At 35.8% G+C, this 21433-nt stretch overlaps 1 protein-coding gene across 1 annotated transcript; it reads right to left on the bottom strand.

Moving 5' to 3' along the window:
- Nucleotides 1–730: 730 nt before the first annotated feature.
- On the bottom strand, nucleotides 731–16722 carry NRIP1 (nuclear receptor interacting protein 1). The gene is made up of 2 exons (XM_032477361.1): nucleotides 16623–16722; nucleotides 731–8365 (listed from the first exon to the last, which is right to left on the bottom strand). The coding sequence occupies exon 2, from the start codon at nucleotides 8015–8017 to the stop codon at nucleotides 4547–4549; it is 3471 nt and encodes a 1156-aa protein (XP_032333252.1). The 5' UTR covers nucleotides 8018–8365; nucleotides 16623–16722; the 3' UTR covers nucleotides 731–4546.
- Nucleotides 16723–21433: the final 4711 nt, after the last annotated feature.

The following is a 21433-nucleotide window of genomic DNA, read 5'->3' as shown; positions in this document are numbered from 1 at the left end:
AAATATTTCCACATTAACAAGCTTGAAATAGAACTTTGCATGGCATAGGTGGTCACAATCTGATTTTATTAAAATCATTGGCACTATCCTATAGTCAAGAATTACTAGCTGCTAGTTTTCTTAAAAATGCCTCAATTTATTACGATACACTTGTTATGCTTTTTCGCCAAATCAATAAACAAAATGAAACATGGCTGTGCATCTTCGATTCTGATGGCAGTGTCTATGCACAGAACTTTTCAACATTTCAACAATGTAGAGCAGCTGTCTGTATTTCTATTACTTGAACACTTTTTTTAGACAATGTTTATAAACTTGTTAGGAGAGAGAGAGAGAAGTTGCAAAATTTTCAGATTTTAATTTGAAATTTTAATAGGCTTAGTTTAGTGTCAGAAAATAGAAACTCATCTGTGGGAAAATGCCTTCCTCCTAAATTATTAATAATATATTTAAAAATAAAAATTCCCAGCCCATCGGTTCACAAGGATAGAGCTTTTTTGCTTTGTCTAAATAAATTGGTCTCTATTACATATTACATATGTACATCGTTTATCAAACTACTCACTACCTATGACATAGAGCACATACTTACATACGTTATGTGTGCATGTACACTACACACACATTCATCTCTGGAAAATGAGCGAAGACTTTTTTCTTTTATTTAAAATAAACTTAACACTCATTGAATTTTAGATAGAAACCTAATAAAATCTTATCTTAAAACAAGTTTGTATCAAATCAACTTTATTTTTGAACACTGTACAAACTTTTTCCCACTTTAAAAATCTGTAATGACTGTACAGTTACACACCAAACAACAGGATCAAAGCTAGGCAGGACAGGTTACTGGCTGGCTGTCTTTCTGGGCTATGCTTCAATTGCCTGTCTCTAGATACACTCACTCATTGGCCACCTTCTTTTTTTCCTCAATTTTTTTCTGAGAAGGACCAAGCATCCTTGAAGACTGATTGTTATTTTCATGACCAGAGGCTTTAAAGTTTATGGAAAGTCTGAAAATCAGAGAAAGGCCACAAAATAACAGCCATTTCAAACCAGAGACAATGCCAATTTTTTTTTCCTCATTTATTCAAATTCACTGCAGGAAGTAAACACTAAAAGATTAAAAAAACAAAACAAAAATTCACACTGCAGTATGTACAGTTTCATGACATCACATGAAGAAATTAAATTCTAATAAAAATGACAAATCATACTTTTGAGCAGATTGCATCAAAATTGCTTGTGTAAACCCCAGAATTCATACCATGAACGGTAATGCGCCTATATTCCAGGATACTGGAATACTCCTGGTATATTATTATGTTTCCAATGGAATTAAAAAATTCATGAAAGTACTGTGTGAACTCTTTATGACGAAAAGTGGTTGACTTGACTTAAAAAGTTTTAAGACCCTTGGATTCAAAGCACGTTCTTTCACAAAGCTGAAACCACAGAAGCCGTGTCCAGAAATGGAATACTGTCATGTTGGGATGAACATCTGATCTGACTTGTTAAGACATTTTTGCCAAATGCACAGATGCACAGGGTCCCCCATGCACTTTTCATGCAGCAGGTAATCACAACTTAAATAAAAGGTTTATTTTATACATTTGTCCAGACTTGCAACTGTATACATACATGCACAATTTTTAAACCTGTCCAATTATATTTACACTTATACATGGAATATACAGAAACCAAAGAGATTAAAAGGCTTTTCTGTTGCATTAGAACAATACAAAATATGTATTTTTTCATTAAGGAAATCACTATTTACATCACCTTTAAAAACCGATTTTAACATCTTCATGTAACAAGTCAATATATATATATACATATTATATATATATATATATATATAAAATATATACTCTCACCAGTTTACTCTTCTGTAAGATGCAGCAGAGAACAGGTAATGCTATCTTACTGATGTCAATGAGAGCTGTAGTACCCTTTCACAAATGATTTTATTGGGAAGGAATTGTCTAGATATCTAAAACAGTCCTTGAAAATGTGTGTATGTGCATCCTTGTATCTACACAGCCATAAACAAAGTGAATTTACGGATGTACGCCCTTTCTCACTGCTCTTCTTTAAAATCATACTGAACTCAAATTGGGGACACTCTCTAGTAAATCAGAACTGCTTTCTCTGTGGTCACATTTATTTATGTATCATGTATGTTTCATTTCTTTTAACTGCTGACAACAATAACAACAAAAACAACCAATCAACGAAACAAGCAAAAAAGCAATGCTGGCCTGTGATCTTTTTCCTGACCTAAATTTCACTCCCTTGTTAAAAAAAGACCATTTTCCCTTAACCAAAGGGTAATACCAAAATTTTTTCTAGCATACTTCTAAGGTTCCAGACCTTTCACAGTGGCAGAAAAAAAATGACTTGTTTAAGAACTAATTTATATCATGTAGACAATAAGATTGTCACAGAGTAAATACGGGATGGAGTTGAATCTACTCACCGGCCAGTGGAATTCTCACTTCAGAACAAGCATATGCCTTCATCTCTTTGTGACGTAGCATACTAGTCACTCCTATTATTTTATAATATATCCAGTAACTATTTACAAATCATTTTGAGAAAAAAAAATAATCATTTAGGGTTTTAGATCACATTAGGAAATAACACCTATTTTAAGTATAAAAGTCTTAGAAACAATTTCAAGTAGAACAATTTCAAATAGATTTCCTTCTAATTAATAGTTGATTATATAACAATTTTTTGACAGGTCAGTTGCTAACCTGGTTCACAATTAAAACCAAAAATATCTGGTGAATGAATTGTGGATTGTAAAAACTGAACTGAAAACCATGGGCTTGTTTCAAGATAGAAACGCCATGTGGCTCAATAATATATTAAGTTCTTCCAAGAACACATCAATGTGTACTTTAAGCACTACTTTAAAATAATAGATCTGATGGAGTGACTGTGTACAATTCTGTCATGTATATGTGCCCTTTGTACTTTTTCGTTTAGTCAGTCTGAGTTGAGTGCCTTTCTTGGGTTTGAAATAAATGTTTTCATCTTTGTCAGCACTGTTCTTAGGACGATGGTTTTAATAGAAGTTAAGGATGTATTATTCAGGAGGAGTTTCCGAACCATCCTGGAATCACCTGAGTTTGGTAAGTGGCCCTGTTGTTCCATCCCTAAGGCTAATTAAGTAGATGTTACTCATTAGAACACATAATAATCACAGATTTTCCTGAGATGTTGAGCCAGATATGAACGTTGTCCCCTCCACCCAATTTTTTGGTCATAAAAAGTATTCTGAACTCGATTTCCAAAGACATAACAGTAATATATGAAGTACAATACTGCAAATTTTGAGTTGATGTGTGACTGTACTGGGGAAAATACAGGCATCAAATAGTCTGTTTGCAGTCCTGTGTTCTGAGAGTCATAAGCTATGGTTCCCACACTTCAGTGTGCAGAAGAAACACCTGGGGAGTGTGCTGAGAGGCAGATGGAAGATTCCCAGGTCCACTTAGCAGAGATTCTTGTTCTGGAGAGCTGAGAGGCTGCCTAAGAACCTGCATTTTAAAATGAGTGCTCCAGATGACTCTAGCGCAGGTGGTCTGAGTCCAGCTTTAAGAAACCCTGGTCATAAAACTCACAGGTACCACAGAAATGGTAAGAAGTAGCTTTTACAAGAGATGGTGAAAACTGTCCAAAGAAAAGCCATTTTGCTTCTGTTAAAAACAGCTTCTTAAATATTCAACTATTCAGGAAACCACCTGAAGATAAATATTAACTTTCCTAATTCTGTAAAAGGAGGAATATCAATTTAGTAAAGTAGTTAAAATACAAAAATGGAAATCCGCCTTTTTTTTTTTTAAAGGATCTATCAAATTTCCATCAACTGTAATCAATTTTTACTAAGTAGTACAAGGTTTAAAGAAATACAGTATATTGAAAACGATTGGGGTGGGACAGACACTTTGGGGAACCATAAAACCCCTTCCAAGAGTTAAAAATAATTTTTTTTTTCTTTTTAGCAAAAGTGAAAAATGTAAGCATATTTTTTTCTAATTTGTTTTTGAACTGAATGAGAAGTGAATCAGCACTAGGGTTTTTTTAATTCAATAATTATCCTTTAAAGAGTTATCATTTAACAATTTGGGACTTAAAAAACATATTATGCAGGCTGACTTCTGAAAAGCAAAATAAAGTACCCTAATAAAGGCAGCAAAATGCATTAATCCACAGTGGATGGAGGTTCACCTTTTAATTTATGCCTGTTATTTGTGATTATAAAAGAGTATCATTCATAGCTACTCACAGTTGTTGTCTGATGCATACAGAAGTGTTAAACCACCAGTTGCTAGTTCAGTAGCTTCCTCATGACATTAACATAAAGCAAAAAGGAGTATGCAGACTTAAACACCACCAGGAACCAATACTTTTCAAAATAAAAAAAGCTTCAATTATACCATGCTTGTTTCTCACATCATGCGCTTATTTATACAGATCTCAAGTTCGTACTAGTTAGTTTTAAAAAGATCCAAAGATGGATGGCAGGTACATTTTATTCTGATTCCTTTTTTATTGTTAGCATGTTTCCCAGAAGTCCATAAACTTCTCCATTTGCGCTGTGTGGGCGCGAGGCATTATTTCCCATATGGCTATTATAAGGGCTTCTTAAATTAAAGAAAGAAGCTTTAGTTTCTGCAGCAGGAAATAACTCTTCTTTGACTGTAACCTGTGAGATACTTTCAGCAGATGAAGGCTCCCTCCAAATGTCCTTGTCCTGTGTTTCTCGACTGGTAACAGAACTGCCCCCTTTCTGGAGCATGTAATACAGGATCGGGTTAGTTTTGGTCAGTCTAGGGGAGTCTTTGTCGTATTCATTCTTGTCCACATCTGTGATGACCCACTTAATGGGTCCCTTCTCACTGGGCACGGAACACCCATTCACAAGCCCAGACTCGGGTCGAGACCCCGTGCAGCCCACGGGCTCGGGGAAAGGAGGGCTGGCAGGCGTTTTTGCCGCTCCCGGGTACGGGAATGTCCTGCTGTCCATGCCGCTGCTGGGCTGGGCAGCACTGCACATCAGTCCGGTGAGAGAGGAAATGCTGAATTCAGGCCTGCTGTTGGTCACGTTATTTTTGTGTCCTTTCTTTTTACTGTCGATGACAGAGTTACTCCTGTGCTGGGACAGATCTCTCACACAGTTCTCTGAGAGAAGCAGCTGTTTCAGAACATTGAAGCTTTTGCTCTCTCTGGCCCAATTCCGAGGCTCGCTTTCGCTGGCTGAACCGTGACTGGCAGGATATTTAAATTCAAGATCACTTCGGCTCAACTTCAGCTCTTGCTGGTTAAGCAAGGACCCGTACAGTGCCTCCGGGGCACTGTGAATGTTTGCAGCATCGACTGTGTTATTTTTCACCTTTTTAAATGGATTTTCTAAGGGCTCAGTATAAAGCTTCCTTTTCTTAGGGGCCATGCAAAGATTCTTTGACTCTAGAAGCGTCAGTTCACTATTTCTCTGACTGGTGTCCAGGTCATCGGCCAGGTAACTCTCTTGATTTTGTCTCAGCAGTCGACTAAGCAGACCGTTCCTTGAGAAAGAAAAATCCTGAGGTGAGATGGGCTCCGATTTAAAGTCCTCGGATGCCGGTAAGGCAGCAGCGCTTCTCTGCCCCGGAGGAGCCATCCCCAAGAACGGGGCGTCCTTAGCATCGTGGCTCAAGTGTGCGTTGGTGTTGTGAGTCTGTAAGTCGTCACAAGGCTCAGATTTTATTTTCACCATCAAGATTTGTTCACTTAAAGCTCTATCCGTGTGTTCCTGAGTGCTTTCATCTCTTAAGGGAACCTTTTCTTTTTTTTCACTCTTCCCTTTGTTGGGGTTTCCCAGGAGCAACTGGAGGACAGTGCGCCTTTCAAGGAGATTTTCTATTTCTGAACCAGAGAGTCCTGGCTCAGGACCTGTTGCCGGACTGCCGAACGCTTTACTTTCTTCAGCTGTATTTGTTTTATTGGAGAGCAGAGGGCTGTTTAATCTATCAATCACACCTGTAGGTCTGTCTGTGTTTACACCGAGCAGCTGCTTACTGGGTCTCTGCTCTTCCCCCGACATGGAAGACTGCATTCCACACTGCGCTAAATTCTGTAACAGCTTACTGGCACTGAAAGTTGCAGAGTTTTGTGCACCTTCATTTTGGACTGGTTTCTCTCCTTGCAATTCTTTGCTCTTTGTCAGGTCCATCAAGTGGTTAGACGCAGTATTCGTTGGCCTTTCGGACTGGGGGCCACAGGCATATGGTGGGGAATTCCACCTGATGACCAGCGAGTGTTGGGAAAGATTGATGGGAGACTCTGCTTTGGTGGATGCAAGCAGCGGTGGAGTGCTCACTGGGGTAGTCCTATTGGTACCAGGGCTTTCTATCACAGAAGTCCTCATGTACTTCTGCGTCCTGAACTTCGTCACCTCGCCGTGTACTTCCTGAGGACTGCTGTTTCTTTCTATGTTTTCTTCATTCTTATGGCCAAGTAGCAACTGAAGGAGGGTTACTTTCTGGTGTGAATTTAGCTTAGAATTCTTTGAGGTATCTTGATCTTCTTTGAGATCTACTTCGGGGACTTTCGGATCCCAAGTGTTTAGCAAGGACTGGGTTAAGTTATCCAGAGAAACAGGCTGGTCGGGTGCGGGCTTTTCGATTCGGTGTTTGCAAGACAAGTCTATGGGAACACAGTTGGAATAAGAGCTTTCATCACCACTGCTATCATCTGTAAAACTAGGATTGTTATCCGAGTACTCGTCAATAGTTGTAGGTGTACTGCTGTCCTCGAAAACGCTTCCTCTCTCACTGTGACTGTGTCCGTTCATTGGCTTAGGTATGGTCTGGCTTTTGAGAAGATGTAGAAGCAAACTGTTACTAGCAGCTTGTTTTATATTGTTTCTTTCCAGTGAGTTCTTATAGCCTGCATTTTTGGGGGAGGAAGGAACGATACCCATCGGACTTGGAAACGCTGTACCTTTGCTAGCCATTAGTTTGTTTGATGATGTTCTAGCCTGACCGTTAAGATGGCCTGACACTCCTTTTGAGAGCTGGAAACTGCCGACATCCTTCTGGCCATTTTCTTGTAACCTGGCCATAGCAGCCAGTCTTTCACTTGCTGCTTGATTTGCATTTTGTGTTTTTAAAGCATGTTCTCGAGAATATTGCTGTAAATGAGCCTCGCTGGAAAGGAGTAAAGCGAGCTGGCTACAAGCGACACTAGGCTTGGGCGAAGTGGCGGGACTAGCCCTTTTCTCCACCATGCTCGCAACAGCCTGCAATCTGGCCGCACACGACAAAGGTTCACTCATGACCTTCGTTCCACTCTGCCCAACATGATGAGGCGACTCTGCGAACCTGTCTCTGATGAGGTTTTTAGTTACATCAGGGAGACTGGTATCAGGCTTTTGATCTTTAGCTTTACTTTTCTTCAACAAAGTTTTTAAATGACTTGATGCAACACCGTAGCACCTTAAATCTTTCTCCATTTTTAAAGGGTCATGACTGAGGGTATATCCTTGCTCCTTGAGGCTCTGCCTAATTTGTTGTGACAGAGCAACAGTCTGCAGCCTGGAGCTGAACGACTGAAGCAAAGAGGCCAGTAATGTGCTATCCTGTTTGCCTTTAGGCACATTGTCAACCATGCCGGCCAGCAAAGCCTCCTTCTTCACGTTTAAATTTACGATGGAATCAGACAGCCTCTTCCGCTTCGCTGCATTCCAGTCCTCAGAAGACTGCAGTAGTCTGGCTTTTTTGAGATGCAGCATGCCAGATCCCTGATACGCATGTGAATTGAGAACTGGACCATTACCTGGACAGGTGGGAAACGCACTACTAGAAATGTTAAAGTTCTGATCTTCTTCATTACGCCCAGCAGACTTTTTGTCGACGGCAGTACCTGATCCCTCTGCTGCCTGATGCATTAGTAATCCTTCTAGGTAAGTTAAAACAATAGAATCCTGGTGCACATCAGAGCCAAGCTCTTCTCCATGAGTCATGTTCAATAGAAGTGTTCACAAGGGCTTGGTTTCTATTCACTTTAAAGATGGTTTTCTGTGGGTGAATGAGATGTAACTTTAAGAAGTGAGTGTCAGTTTATCACCTTCCATAGTAATTAGACAGAGATGTACTGTTACATTGCGACGCGGATTTCTGCTGGCAATGATGAGATAAAAGGCAGGCAGACTCCAATGCAGTCCGACTGCAGAGCTGATCAACTCCCAGGCAAGCAGCAGCAGCAGAATTCCTTAACACACAGGCGGGCAGCAGCAGCAGACAGTCCTTAGTGAGTGCACTGCTTCTCCTTCTTCATCTTTTGTTCTCCAATAAATGTAAATATCAGTGTTCTAAAAAAAAATAAAAAATAGTTAAGAGGGTGAAGAGTTAGAATTATGCTATGATATCTTTAAGCAAAAGAATAGAGCACTTTCAAGTTTATATGTGTATATATACACACACACATATATATATATATACACTAAAATATACATATACATGTATTATAGTCATTTCTTCAGTCTATTTTATTGCCATTCCTATTAAATTGGAAATCTCTACTGGAAATCCTCTGGATCAATGCATATTGTTAAAATGATCCAATCAATTAGAAACGAGAAAATACTTTAATGCTATATAATTGTCTTCCAAAGCCCACCAAATTTTTGAATTTTCATTAAGCACCTTTCTGCACATCGAGAGAAAGGCTCAGTCTTTTCTATAGCACTGCAGCTCTGTAAGGGGCTAGAACTAGCAACCTTACATTACTGGGAGCTTAGGAAGGAACAAAAGAAGAAGTGTAGAGAAAGGAAAAGAGACCCACATTACACGAATTCATCTAGTAAGTTTTATGTGGGCTTGAGGCGTACAGAACAGATTCTCTTCTGACATACATCATCCTCCAGACATCAGACGTTCCATAAGTAATTTGTAGAATTTCTGTTTTCAAAGAATTGGAAGCCCTAACAAGCATAAGATTATTTTGTAGGCCTACAAAAGTGTGATAGCCCTAGTCATATTCATAAACATTTAAATATAATCACAACCTTACTCTCTCTCAGTTTTTACAATGACTTACTGACAACAGTGATTCTTTGGATGATCATTCAGGTCTATCAAAGGTTTAATGTGTCTGTTTCAAAATCCTTACACATGTGCTCTACGTAGAAATTTTAATATGAGCTCCATTCCTAGCAGATGCAGAATATAGGTGACAGGTGAACCTATAACCCTAAGTTTCTAGAATGTTCCTAATATAAAATACTCATCTCCCTACCCATGCTATTTCTTTTTGTGTGAATTTGTTGTTAATAAGTTTAGATGAATTAAAATATTACATGTGATTTGAAAACGCCTTTAAAAGATTCAAAAATCAAAGTCATTATTAAAAAGAAAATGTGCCAAGATACTTGCACTAATTTTTGGTTTAGAGAATGTGGCTACTCTAACACATACACGTATAACTACGTGTATACGCTAAGCTGTCACGCTGTCCTGTACAAAAGCGGGCAAGAAACATTTAGAATAGCTACGAAGGACAGAGGAATAACTGCCTACAGAAAATTCTAAGTTAAAGTAGTTATTTTTTGTTAATTTATTTGAAAAGAAAAGTCTATAAATGGCACCAATTACGTGAAGCAAGTAAGAGGAAACAGAGCTTTTCATAGAAACCTGTTTTTTAAAAAGATCAATCTGTGAATCAAAGATTATGGTTACTGAGAAGCTGCTTCAGGTGCACTCAGGGACAACACCCACCACCATTCCCTACTAGCAGAAAATGAAACGCCTCAGAAAGCAGGAATTCTGAGACCTCCTGAGGCTGGAATTCACTCAGGCCCTACTATTAAAAGCTCCTCAGGGAACTGAGTGAGCCAAATTTCTTCACGTAATGTCCTTTTCTCTCTCGTAAACAACTGAAGAGAGAGACATCAATAACAACAACCCTTCCTACCTTTCCCCAGCCTGTCTTTTCCCTTCTATAGCACAGAATTTAACTGAGAAATTTTGGGGGGGAAAAAAAGGGAGGCTCTAATACTTGGATACGGTACAGCTCGTTGGGACCTACAGATATTAGGGTATAATGTAAAATATTATCACTACTTAATAAAGACTTTATAAGGTTAAAATCACTTGACTTAAAGCTAGCATTAACCTGCCTCATTTTCTTTTAGTGGAAAGACACCCACATTATTTCTGAATCACCAACATATACTCAGCTTGCTGGATTTTATATACAGATCACTTCAGAACGTTCCCAGGTATTGGACACTACTTGAGTACAGTTAAAAATACCAAAATGTCAACACATATTTAAGAATTAGGCTTCTTTAGAGATTTGCAAGTCATATATTTAAATTATAAAATACTGTGATTCCTTGGCTTCTCCGTGGATCTACTGGTTTATTTCTAACTTCAGTAATAATTTTTTTAGAGCTTATATACATGTCTATTTAAAGATATTCAATGTTCTCTTCATAAACACAATAAAGAAGAGATTTTACTTGTATGGCAAACACTTGTTAAGTGATTTCTGTGGAAAGGTAACAGAATTATCCAAAACATTTGGTTTACGGAGGGTGAGAAGAAGAGAAAAGTTCTGAGGGGTCAAACAAATAAAAAAGAAAAAAATACAAATGAAGGCATCACAAATTTTGCAACTCATAAGGTTTAGAAGGAAAAATTTAGTTTAGAAACTAAAATACATTATACTAATATCCTGTATTTAAACATTAGGTTGGTAGAGAGACAAAGTGAAGAAATATTTCTTTTAATAAGCACTAAGAATACACACACACACACACACACACACACACACACGAATGGAAAAAAAAATAAAGCCTACCCAGTGATAAAATAAAAGTTGACTGGACAATATTTATTTCAACTTAGTTGTCACTTTTATAGAGTGGTTCTATAAAATTTTTAGAAAAAGATTTTTTGATTTTAACAAAACATTTAGTGTAATATTTATGATGGCAAAGAGTGACTTAAATTTGATTTTGGAATTATTGTTCTAAATCAAAATCAGCTCTTTACAATTTTAATGAATTCATTTAACCTTCAGTATACTGAGAAAAATAATCATTACTATTTATCTTCTGGGTCTAACAAACATTTTATTACCATTTAAGTCAACTGATGAATAATTTACAGAAGAGTGAAAGGATAATGCAAAACTCATCAGAATTTTTAATAAAAATTTATACATAGCAAACCCAATTCTTTTTTTGTTTGTTTTCATATTTTTTTTATTATAGGTTACCACAAGATATTGAATACAGTTCTCTGTGCTACACAGTATAAACTTGTTGTTTATCTATTTTATATACAGTAGTTAGTATCTGCAAATCTTGACCTCCCAATTTATTCTTTCCCACCCCCTTTACCCCTGGGTAATTGTAAGTTTGTTCTCTGTCTGTGAGTCTTTTTCTGTTTTGTAAATAAGTTCATCTGTGTCTTTTTTTAAGATTCCACATATAAATGATATCATATGATATTTTTCTTTCTCTTTCTGGCTTACTTCACTTAGTGTGATGATCTCCAGGTCCATCCAGATGGCATTATTTTATTATTTTTTACTTTTTTCTTTTTAACATTTTTTTATTGATTTATAATCATTTTACAATGTTGTGTCAAATTCCAGTGTAGGGCACAATTTTTCAGTTATACATGAACATATATATATTCATTGTCACATTTTTTTCTCTGTGAGCTACCATAAGATCTTGTATATATTTCCCTGTGCTTCACAGTATAATCTTGTTTACCTATTCTACAATTTTGAAATCCCAGGCTATCTCTTCCTACGCCCTGCCCTCTTGGCAACCACAAGTTTGTATTCTATGTCTGTGAGTCTATTTCTGTTTTGTATTTATGCTTTGAGCACACCCAATTCTTAATTCCATATTTTGCTGCTTTTGAAGGACAACATATCCAAAATGGAGGCACTTTGGAACTGAGAGCTCATCTACTGTCATGCACAAACCTGGAAACGCCTTATTAATACACATTCCAGACTTCAAGTGCATGGCTGTGAGTTTCTAGTTTAATCATCACTTCTGAGTCTTCTTTTTGTACTTGTATAATTCAAAACATGTTACTTTGGGAAATTCTGACAGCTCAAAATTATGTTGAAGCAAGAAAGACAGAAATCTTCCTTGTCCCATAATTGAAAAATATTTTTTATTTTTAGATTTATTAAGAACAACTGTAACTGGTGTTACAGCAATAAATCTAGTGGGTTATTTCATTTCCATGTCATTTATTTTCCTCCAATCTCTCTTTTAACACACCAGCTTCAGTATTTGTCCACTTATGAACTGTTTATAAAAAATTTGGGTGTGCTAACATCATAAAAGAAGGAATACTGCCATATATTCTTTGAGCAAGACAGGACAGGCAAGGTTTCTTGTCACAAAATAGTGATGAAGTCCTTCCTATTACGCAATTGGAGGAAAATACGGTATTTCCTTTTTGCCTTTAGAACTACATTGGTATGGTAACTCTGTGAGGTGATGGCTATGTCAACTAACCTTACTTTGGTAATAATTTTGCAATATATGTGCACATCAAATCATCACATTATACACCTTAAACTTACACAATGTTAAATGTCAACTATATCTCAATCAAGCTGGAGGAAAAAAGAACTATATTCTGTTCACTCATTGATTCTTAAGTTTGAGAAAAGTCATTTAGGATATTGTCATCTGAAGAAACAGAGATATTGCTTATACAATCAATGTCACCATCATCAATCACGTCGACAATGCTCTTATCAGCCTCTTTGCACTCATTCTCTGATTCATCTAATTGAAGCATCTTCCTATGCCAACTTTTTCCTCTTTGACATTATGGATGGAAAACAGAAAATACCATCCCATAATGTATGTTTGATTTTACAAAAAGTTCCAATGGACACAAATGGTAATAGCAAGATACAATGGTTTTTTCCTACTAAAAACACATTCACTGAAACTTTAAAAAAGAATAAAAGTCATATAATATAATCCTTCCTAACAGTTAGAAATATAAACCACAAATAACAAACAAGCAAAAACAACTTCATAAACAAAAACTGGGTCCAAAGAACCCTGATAGTATACCAAGGGTTAATACACTTCAAGACAACTTGATAAAATTTATGTATAACCATTTTACAGTGTTAAAATTATAAATGAATTTTCCTTTTATTAATTTAAAATTGTTCGTAAGCATAAAAATATCTTTTAAATCTGATAAAGCTGAGATTTTACTGGTCCACTAGCATGGAGTGAAAAAAATTATTGTTGCAGCAGGACAGAATTATTTAAAAAAATAATAAAATCAAACTAAACCATAAAAAAATTCCATGGAATCCTGACCATAGGGGTAGATAGACTTTGGCAAAGATCCAAGTTTGAACACATAGACTAATTAAGTAAAATCTTTTGTAAAATGCTTGAATTTAGAGTGTATTTTTTTAAAACTCATTTTAAAGGACCCAAAAATATGAAATTATGTTGAAGTCTTAACTTTTTTTTAGCGCTTTAATCAATAAAGACAGTTGTAAATAATTCACATACTAACAGTTCCCAAGTAGGTGTAATATTGATCTTCTGAAGTAAAGTATTTCCATTGCATTGTGTTTTACATTTTCTATTTGGAAATGGTTTATTAAGCAAAGACAAAGTTTGCTGAATTTTTAAACACTTTTTAAAATGGCAAAATCCAAGTAAAAAGACTTTACTTGGATAAATGAAGGATGTGTCTAATAGGATTCTTATATGTGGGACTACTTTTGGTTGAGGATAGATAAATAATGAATGAGAAAGGTCTTTTCTAGCTATTTCTAAGGAAAGGATTCAGTATCTCACTTGCGATCAAATTGTCCATTAAAAACACATTTCAGTTACTAAACATCTATAAAGTCACTTTGTATGCTATTTAAATTATGTCTAATGAACACCTCATGACTTCCAATTGTTTCCATGAAATCTCCTCCAATTTCTTTTGCATTATCAAGTAACACCTGTTTGAGTATTGAATTTAAAGGTAATTCTGCAATGTGACTCTTTAATAAGAATTTGGATTCTTGGCTCTGGTTCCTTAAAATGCAGAAGTAATTAAAAGGCTACTCCTACTGGACAATATTACCTGAATTTCACTGTAGATTATTTTTGGAGATGCTTTTTATGTAAAAGGATAAGAAAAACATTAAGATGCTTCCCTAAGCATTAGAAGAAAAATAACTATGTACACTAAGAAGATTCCAAAGTCCTAATTATTGAACCTTTTACTTAAGCAATACAAATTCAGGTAAATAATTCAGAGAACTCTTAGTGTTTTCTAAGGTGAGACTCTGAAAGTTTTAAGAGTTGAACAGGGAATAAAAACCCAAGAAAATTTATCAAGAAGATGTAACCCCAAACATCTTATGCAGATGGATGAAATTAGCTTTTGAAACCAAGGGCCAATGGAAAGTTAGAATATATAAAACGCAACTACTTAATTACATAAAACAAGAAATGAAAAGTAAAATTTCAGATAACAGTCTTGGGACTTCATTGAAAAGCGAAGACTGCAGTGAATCCTCTATTTTAAATGAAATGTTTGTTTTTGAAAAAACAAAAAACAAAAAACAGTAAGAAAAAGAATTAAATATTCAACTGTTGCCATTTCATAGCTGGGAATAATATGGGCATAGTAAGGGAAGAGGCCTGAGATTTCATTTATTAGAATGTATTTCTAATTTCTTGAAAAAAAATCAAAATTATGTCCTTTGATATAATTTAAATTCTAAGGTAATAGTTTTCTTTGTAGTATTATCTACCAAAAGATGGATTTGTGGTTGTTTAATCTGATGGGTGCCAAGAAAATAAACTTACCTAAATACATTTTGCTCAACTGAGGGCCTCTGCATTTAAAATTAGACAAGAGTTTCTCGCCCTCTCCCAGGGCTTCTCATTTCAGGTGTAAATACACTCTGGAGATTGGTGACAGAAGCCACTGACACCGGAGTGAGTAAAACAGCCACCCAGACTGCTCTCCACTGCAACCTGAGGGCCTTACATATTTTTGCCCAAGGCCAAATTTGCCCCTCCCTTCCAGGTCCATCAGCTTTAACTTGCTGTCAGCTACTTTGACGGGAGTAAAATAGTGCCCCTATTAAGAGACTCACTAGGAGACACGAATGCTTGACTCACTCAGGTGTTCAACAGGACATATGTATGGGGGGACTTCTTCAAATACAAATTTTTATTTTTTTGATTCTAAGTAATTGATCAAATTGTAGTTGATAAAAATGACAAGCACTTTAACCAGAACGATGATATGCTGTCATAAAGTTGTGGAAACAGAACTGACCAATATATTTCAGTCTATTGAGTGAACTGGAGGGAAGGAAACAATTTTGAAATAGCCATACACCCTACCCACTCAGTCTCCAAAAGTTACTAATATTCACTACTTTCTTTACTGGGGTCACAGAATTTCAAACAGATGTTTATTTAAAAGCTAAACATGAGCTTATATTCTAACTGGAGTTTTTGCTTCTCTCTTAATAGCTATACCTATATACTAAATAAAACGTAACAGTAAAGATTTAAGATCTTTGACGACACAGATAAATGCATGAGAGAGGTAACATCATCGTCCTGATGACAGAAACAAGTATCCCCTATAAACGATACAGCGACTTAAAGAAGAGCTTCTTTGTTACGAATTGTCCTCAGAAGGCTATGTTGATGAATCAGAGTCAATAAATCCACTATCCATCTTATTCTGCTTTTATAGTTTATATAAAAATTAAATTTACAATAAAAATTAAGATTATCAAGTTGGAGATTTTAAGTTAAAAAGATGCACAGAATCAAAGGAAGTAGAGAAAGAGCTTAACTGCCAATTTCTATTCCAAAATGGAACACCTTAATGGATACTGTGTTGCATTATCCTGAAAACATAGAAACTAGAATATTTTTAAATAAAATTAATTCTAACCATAGTTTTAAAAATTCAGGAAGAAAATTATTATATGATAAAGAGTACATGTGATATTTATTTAGCAATAATATCAATGTCCACTACCTTCAGTTAAACAATAGTTCTCTGAAGAGACACAAAATAATGACTAACAAATTTTTTAGTGGCACATAAGTGTGGAAAAAAAGAGTTTAAACATAACACAGAGAGTATAGTTTCTCCTAAGCTTTTGCAATAGCTCTTCAAAGTAACTGGTGCTTTCTATCAGTTTTGAAAAGCATGATATTTTTCCAATCTCTATAAAAAAATGAAATATAATGGAAAATGGTGCTTTCTTCTCCTGGAATTGTTTGAGTGTTTACAGTATATGAAATACACTATATATATATATATATATATATATATATATATATATATATATATATATATATATATATATAAGAGCATCCTTTGAGATAGGAGCATAAATCCTATTAAACTCAACTATAGTCTCCCCATCCTTAAAATAGATTTGACATACAGATATAAGCACAAGGTCAAGGTCACAGATCAGTAAGAAAGATTACCAACAGAACTGATGTAACAGCTGGCATTTGATCAAAGCTCTTGGGGTTTTTAGTACACTTACCAGACACGGCATTTACTTACCGGGTACACTCTGTTTTAAAAATGTTCCCAATCTTTGAAGACAAGATCTTTATGCACTGTTTGCTTTAAAGCATCTTCTGCTAAAGACGTTGCACTAGATCACAGAATAAGAAAGGAAACTAGTGTGTGTATGCTTCAGAGTCATGAGTTTTTATGTGTGTGTGTGTATATGTATGCCTGCGTATTTATTTATTTATTTGTTATCACTGATCCTTGCCATGTGACCCATTTTGAAATTAATTTAACTTTCAGGTTCCTGAATCGACCATGCTCCCCAATACCTCCAAGCCTTTGTACCGGCTAAAATGGAAACGGCCTATTTCTCAAAATCTTGGGTCACTTCTTCCCAAAGACACAGATTTAATTGCTAAAAATTGGCTCAACCAGAGAAGTTTTACACTGTATCCACAGTCTTCCGTGATCATTTCCAAGTTACACACATAGAAAGAAACTATGGTTATCAACAACAGCAACAAAAGTGTTTCTTAATGGAGTATATTATTGAATAGTGTGATTATCTAACAAAACCATGTCTTTCGTTTCAGCTGTTCAAACAAAATACTGAATTTATCTTAAATTACATCAACGAAACCAAAAGTTATATGATGAATGTGCTTAGTGAAGGATTCTGATCAAGAAATTCTTTTTAAGAATGCATAATGCTGTTGGGGTAAATTAATAATATAAAAGCTTTCCCTGTTAAATCAAGTATCACCTGCTGTAGCTTTATATAATTTGCAAATTATCATACAGGTACATGTAAATGTTCTCAATGATCAGTTTTTCATTTTACAAAATTATTTCTGATGAATTAAACAGGTCTGAATGAAAATACCAGAACTGTACTATTCTAGAAGGACTGCTAGTTTCTCAATAACAAAGGAAAAAGGATAACAAATTATCAAATTAAGTACCACTGAACATGGAACTTCTTTCCCAGGCAGAAGCAGAATATCAAAATGACCACTTATAGATACCAATTTGTACATAAAACTCTGACCATAAAGTCTATTGACATATTTTCTATTTTAAAACAAACATAATCCCTTGTAAAATACACTATATTAAAGTCTATTTAGAGAAATCACTTATCAATTAATAAGTATGTCCTTCTTTACGTGGGGCCAGGGTCAAAGTGCTCTCTTGTTGTGTGAACTCTGACTTGATTTTCCAGAAACGGTAAAAACATTGTGATATCATGCTTGCCCATAATGGCCAAAGGACACAAAGCTTTCATGATAGAGGGTTTTGGTCAGTCCGTGGCAGAGAAATATAACAGATGCAATCCATGGACAGACAGACAGACATAGTGATAATATCTGTAAAGGGAAGAACTCAATTAACCTAACAGGGTCCCACTCCAGGAGGGGATTAATGAGCAAACAACAAGAATATGCACAATGTACCTGGAGAACTTCTGTCTTTAAAAATTAAGAGGAAACACTGAAATGCATTCTTCAGCTATGGAGATGAAAATGCGGGCATACCATCAGTAGGCTATTTACTTTAAAGGGTTTCATTTTGACTGTAAAACTGACACCCATTTCTTTCCATAATGTCTCTTTTGCTCATCTGTACACATAAGCAAATATCTGAAGCAATAATCTCAGGAACTATAGCCAGTAACTGCCAATCTGAGACCCAGCTTTGCTGCCGTTCTGGTCTCAGGCACGTTCAGTCCATGAGCAGGGACAGCCTGCATGGCCCTAGCCATGGCACCTGGCACTCAGATAGACTGGGGTGGGCGTAATAAGGAGGCTTTAGAAGAGGCTCCTCTGAGCTGGAGAAGCAGCAGGAAGAACAGTCTAGGTAACATAGGTCAGTGCCTTTCTGACTCCACTTCCTGGACCAAGGATATTTCAGAACAACTTTTATGTTCGCACTTACGATCATGAGAAACAACTACTAGTATCTACTATTAGCATTATTTAATAAAACTAAAACATTTTCACACCAAAAAATCAAATACTTCAGCTTTGTGAGGACCTCTATTACATACATCATTTTTCTTATTTTCTTTCTTTTTTATCTCCTGAGATAGAATGATGAAATGTGGACTGGCACACACACACTACACTGATTACTTCCCTGTTTTGTAGTATTTTCCAACTCCAATATCAATTACTGAAGTTCTTATATCAGTATTTCCTCCATTTATGTTTTGCTTTACTATTTTGGTACTTATCATGCTTTCAATTACAGCATTTATATAAAGTGAACAATTTGTTTTGTATTTAAGCATATACATAAACATCCTGTCATTACACATGAGGATATGACTAAAATATAACTGTGGGAAAAATAATGTGATGCAGAATAAAAAGTAAAGAACCTTCTTCTGCTCAGTGCCCTCCCCTCTCACCCACACTATCCCTACCACCATCACTTTATAAAATATATCAGAATGAAAAATGCATCATATATTTAATGATGCTCCATTTGCCTACAATCAAGCTAAAGGAATAAAGTGTCTTTTTTATTCTCCAAGTCTCAGCTGAGGACTCACCCCCTCCTTCCTTGAGCAGCTTTCCCTGCACTGTGTAGGCTGAGGACAGCTTTTCATCTCTGGGACTCCACAGCACTCAGTAGATCTTTCACCCATCTCATTACAAAGTTGTATTTGCTTTGTGGATGCTTGACCGTCAACTAGAGTGTAAACAAGGATGATGCCTCTGTCATCCTTACGTCCCAGCACCCGGCAGAGAGAGCCTTCCTGGTAGAACATGCAACAAGACAGACTCCTAGGCTGTGCAACGAGGGGTAGGCTGTCATAATTCTATGGCACCTTAAGATTTAAAATAATATGATCATACCATTTATAATGTTTGGTTTCAAATTTAAGACATCCTTTCCCCCTGATTATAAACTAACAAGAAATCTACAAAATTAAAGAGTAATAAAGTATTTCATCCTACACAGGAAGTTCTGTGGATTTGGAAAACACGTGTGATTAGTATTCTGTTAGGGAAGCACAAGATTTAAATACTTGTAAGAAGATCTTTATTTTAACATCTGTTTTTAAAAGAGTTCATATTAATTTAGTTTCCTGTAATCAGTGTCTTCCCAGTTAAGGTCTGTAAGATTTAATATGCCCACAGATTATATCAACAATGAGCAAGTGTTTCAAAATAGTGGCAGCATAAAGCTTTTCACCATTTTCCCCTCTCAAACTACTCACTCTATAAGTTGAGTAAAATCTATTAAACATTAAAGTATTTCATTGTTAAATTTTCTTATGATGGAGATGCATTAAAGAGATGAAATATCACATTGAAAGATTTAATCCTTAGAATTAGACAAACCAAACTCATCCTAAAAAACAGTTATAATAAAATGGAGAAAGAAAGCCTTTATGAATTAACTTTTTACTGCATATTAACCACAACTGAGAAATCATTTCTCTATATCCGTTTGAAAAATGAATCACTGAAGTAGATAATAATCATATACTAAGTAACCTGAACCCTTTAAATTGTGTGAAAAAGATTCAATCAAATTGGCCAGAGCTATCCTTAGGGTGATCTCTTTCATTTGAACCTGTATTTGTTGAAGAGCTTCAGGTATCAGCTTTTACTGTTTTGGGCTAAATAAAAACAATATCCCCGCTATAAAGTGATTCAATCAGAATATGTAAAAGTGATCAAATTACTTTTAAAAGATTTTAAGCATGAAAATCTAAAAACCAATGCAACAGAAACAAACACTATCCAAGCAGGTCTTGAATACGGATGCAAGAGGAGTCAACATGTCATTGTCTCGACTTTTCCACTTCTTCCCTATCTGCATGCTGCTCATAGCAATACAAAGTCAAGGGAATTCACTCCTTTGACCTGTACTGAAGGAGTAAGCTTCAGGTCCCCTCTTTCTTCAGGACAGTGCATCAAACCTGTATCATGTTTCTTAGATCTGAGGAGGCTAAGAAGTCATGTGAGTCCAGGAAACATCTAGCTTTGATGGATAAAATTTTGAAAATGCATTTTTCTAAAATGTACAGTAAGATGCTCTTTAATATGTATTAAAAACAAAACAAAACATATCATACTGTACTCCAAAAAGCTTTTTAGGCATTTGTTTTAAAGTTATTACACTATCAAATCAAATTTCCTTGTCTTTCATAAAATGTTATGGTGTTTTTTTGGGGCAGATACTTCATTCACTTGGACTAATGACTTCTTTTTAAAGCTAAACTGACAAATATCTTAGCCCCCATAATACTGGGAATGCAAATTTATAGAACTTGTATAAAAATGGCAGAGCAGGTCATTTTTATGAAGAGAAACCTATTTTCCTATATGATTCTACCACTAGCTATCATTTTCCTAACAGCAAATAGATTCCACAAACATAACAGGACCACAGAATTTAAAGGACAGAGAGAGTTGTAAGGTCATCTGCTTAATTAATCATCCCTATTGAATGCTTCAACCCCTTTAATAACCTATTTGCTAACACTGGCTGGCTAACTTTATTTATGAAAACTTTGAGTGACCATGGATTGTATTCCAAGTGGTATCTTGGAATCAGCTGGCTCTGGGTTCAATTTCTAGCTCTTTCGCTTACCAATTGCCTGGCCTTGGGTAAGTTAACTACTCCTGAAGCTTTATTATTATAAATATGCAAAACCCGATACCTATTTCACAGAGCCTCCGTAAAGAGAAAATTCAACCATGCTCATCACAATGTCTGGGCACCAAGCAGGTGCTGAACAAGGATTACCCATTATTCGGAGAACTCATCTCATATCTGCACAACTGCAACAGTATGAAATTCTTCCCTGAACCAGGCTATAATCTGTCTTCTCTTACTCTGAT

The sequence above is a fragment of the Camelus ferus genome, chromosome 1, assembly GCF_009834535.1.
Source record: "Camelus ferus isolate YT-003-E chromosome 1, BCGSAC_Cfer_1.0, whole genome shotgun sequence".
NCBI lineage: Eukaryota > Metazoa > Chordata > Mammalia > Artiodactyla > Camelidae > Camelus > Camelus ferus.
Note: the sequence above shows the minus strand (reverse complement) of the source record. Positions and strands in the feature narration are given on the sequence as shown.

Excerpts from the sequence above, each read along its gene's own strand:
- NRIP1 (XM_032477361.1), bottom strand. The coding sequence starts at position 8,017 with ATGACTCATGGAGAAGAGCTTGGCTCTGATGTGCACCAGGATTCTATT.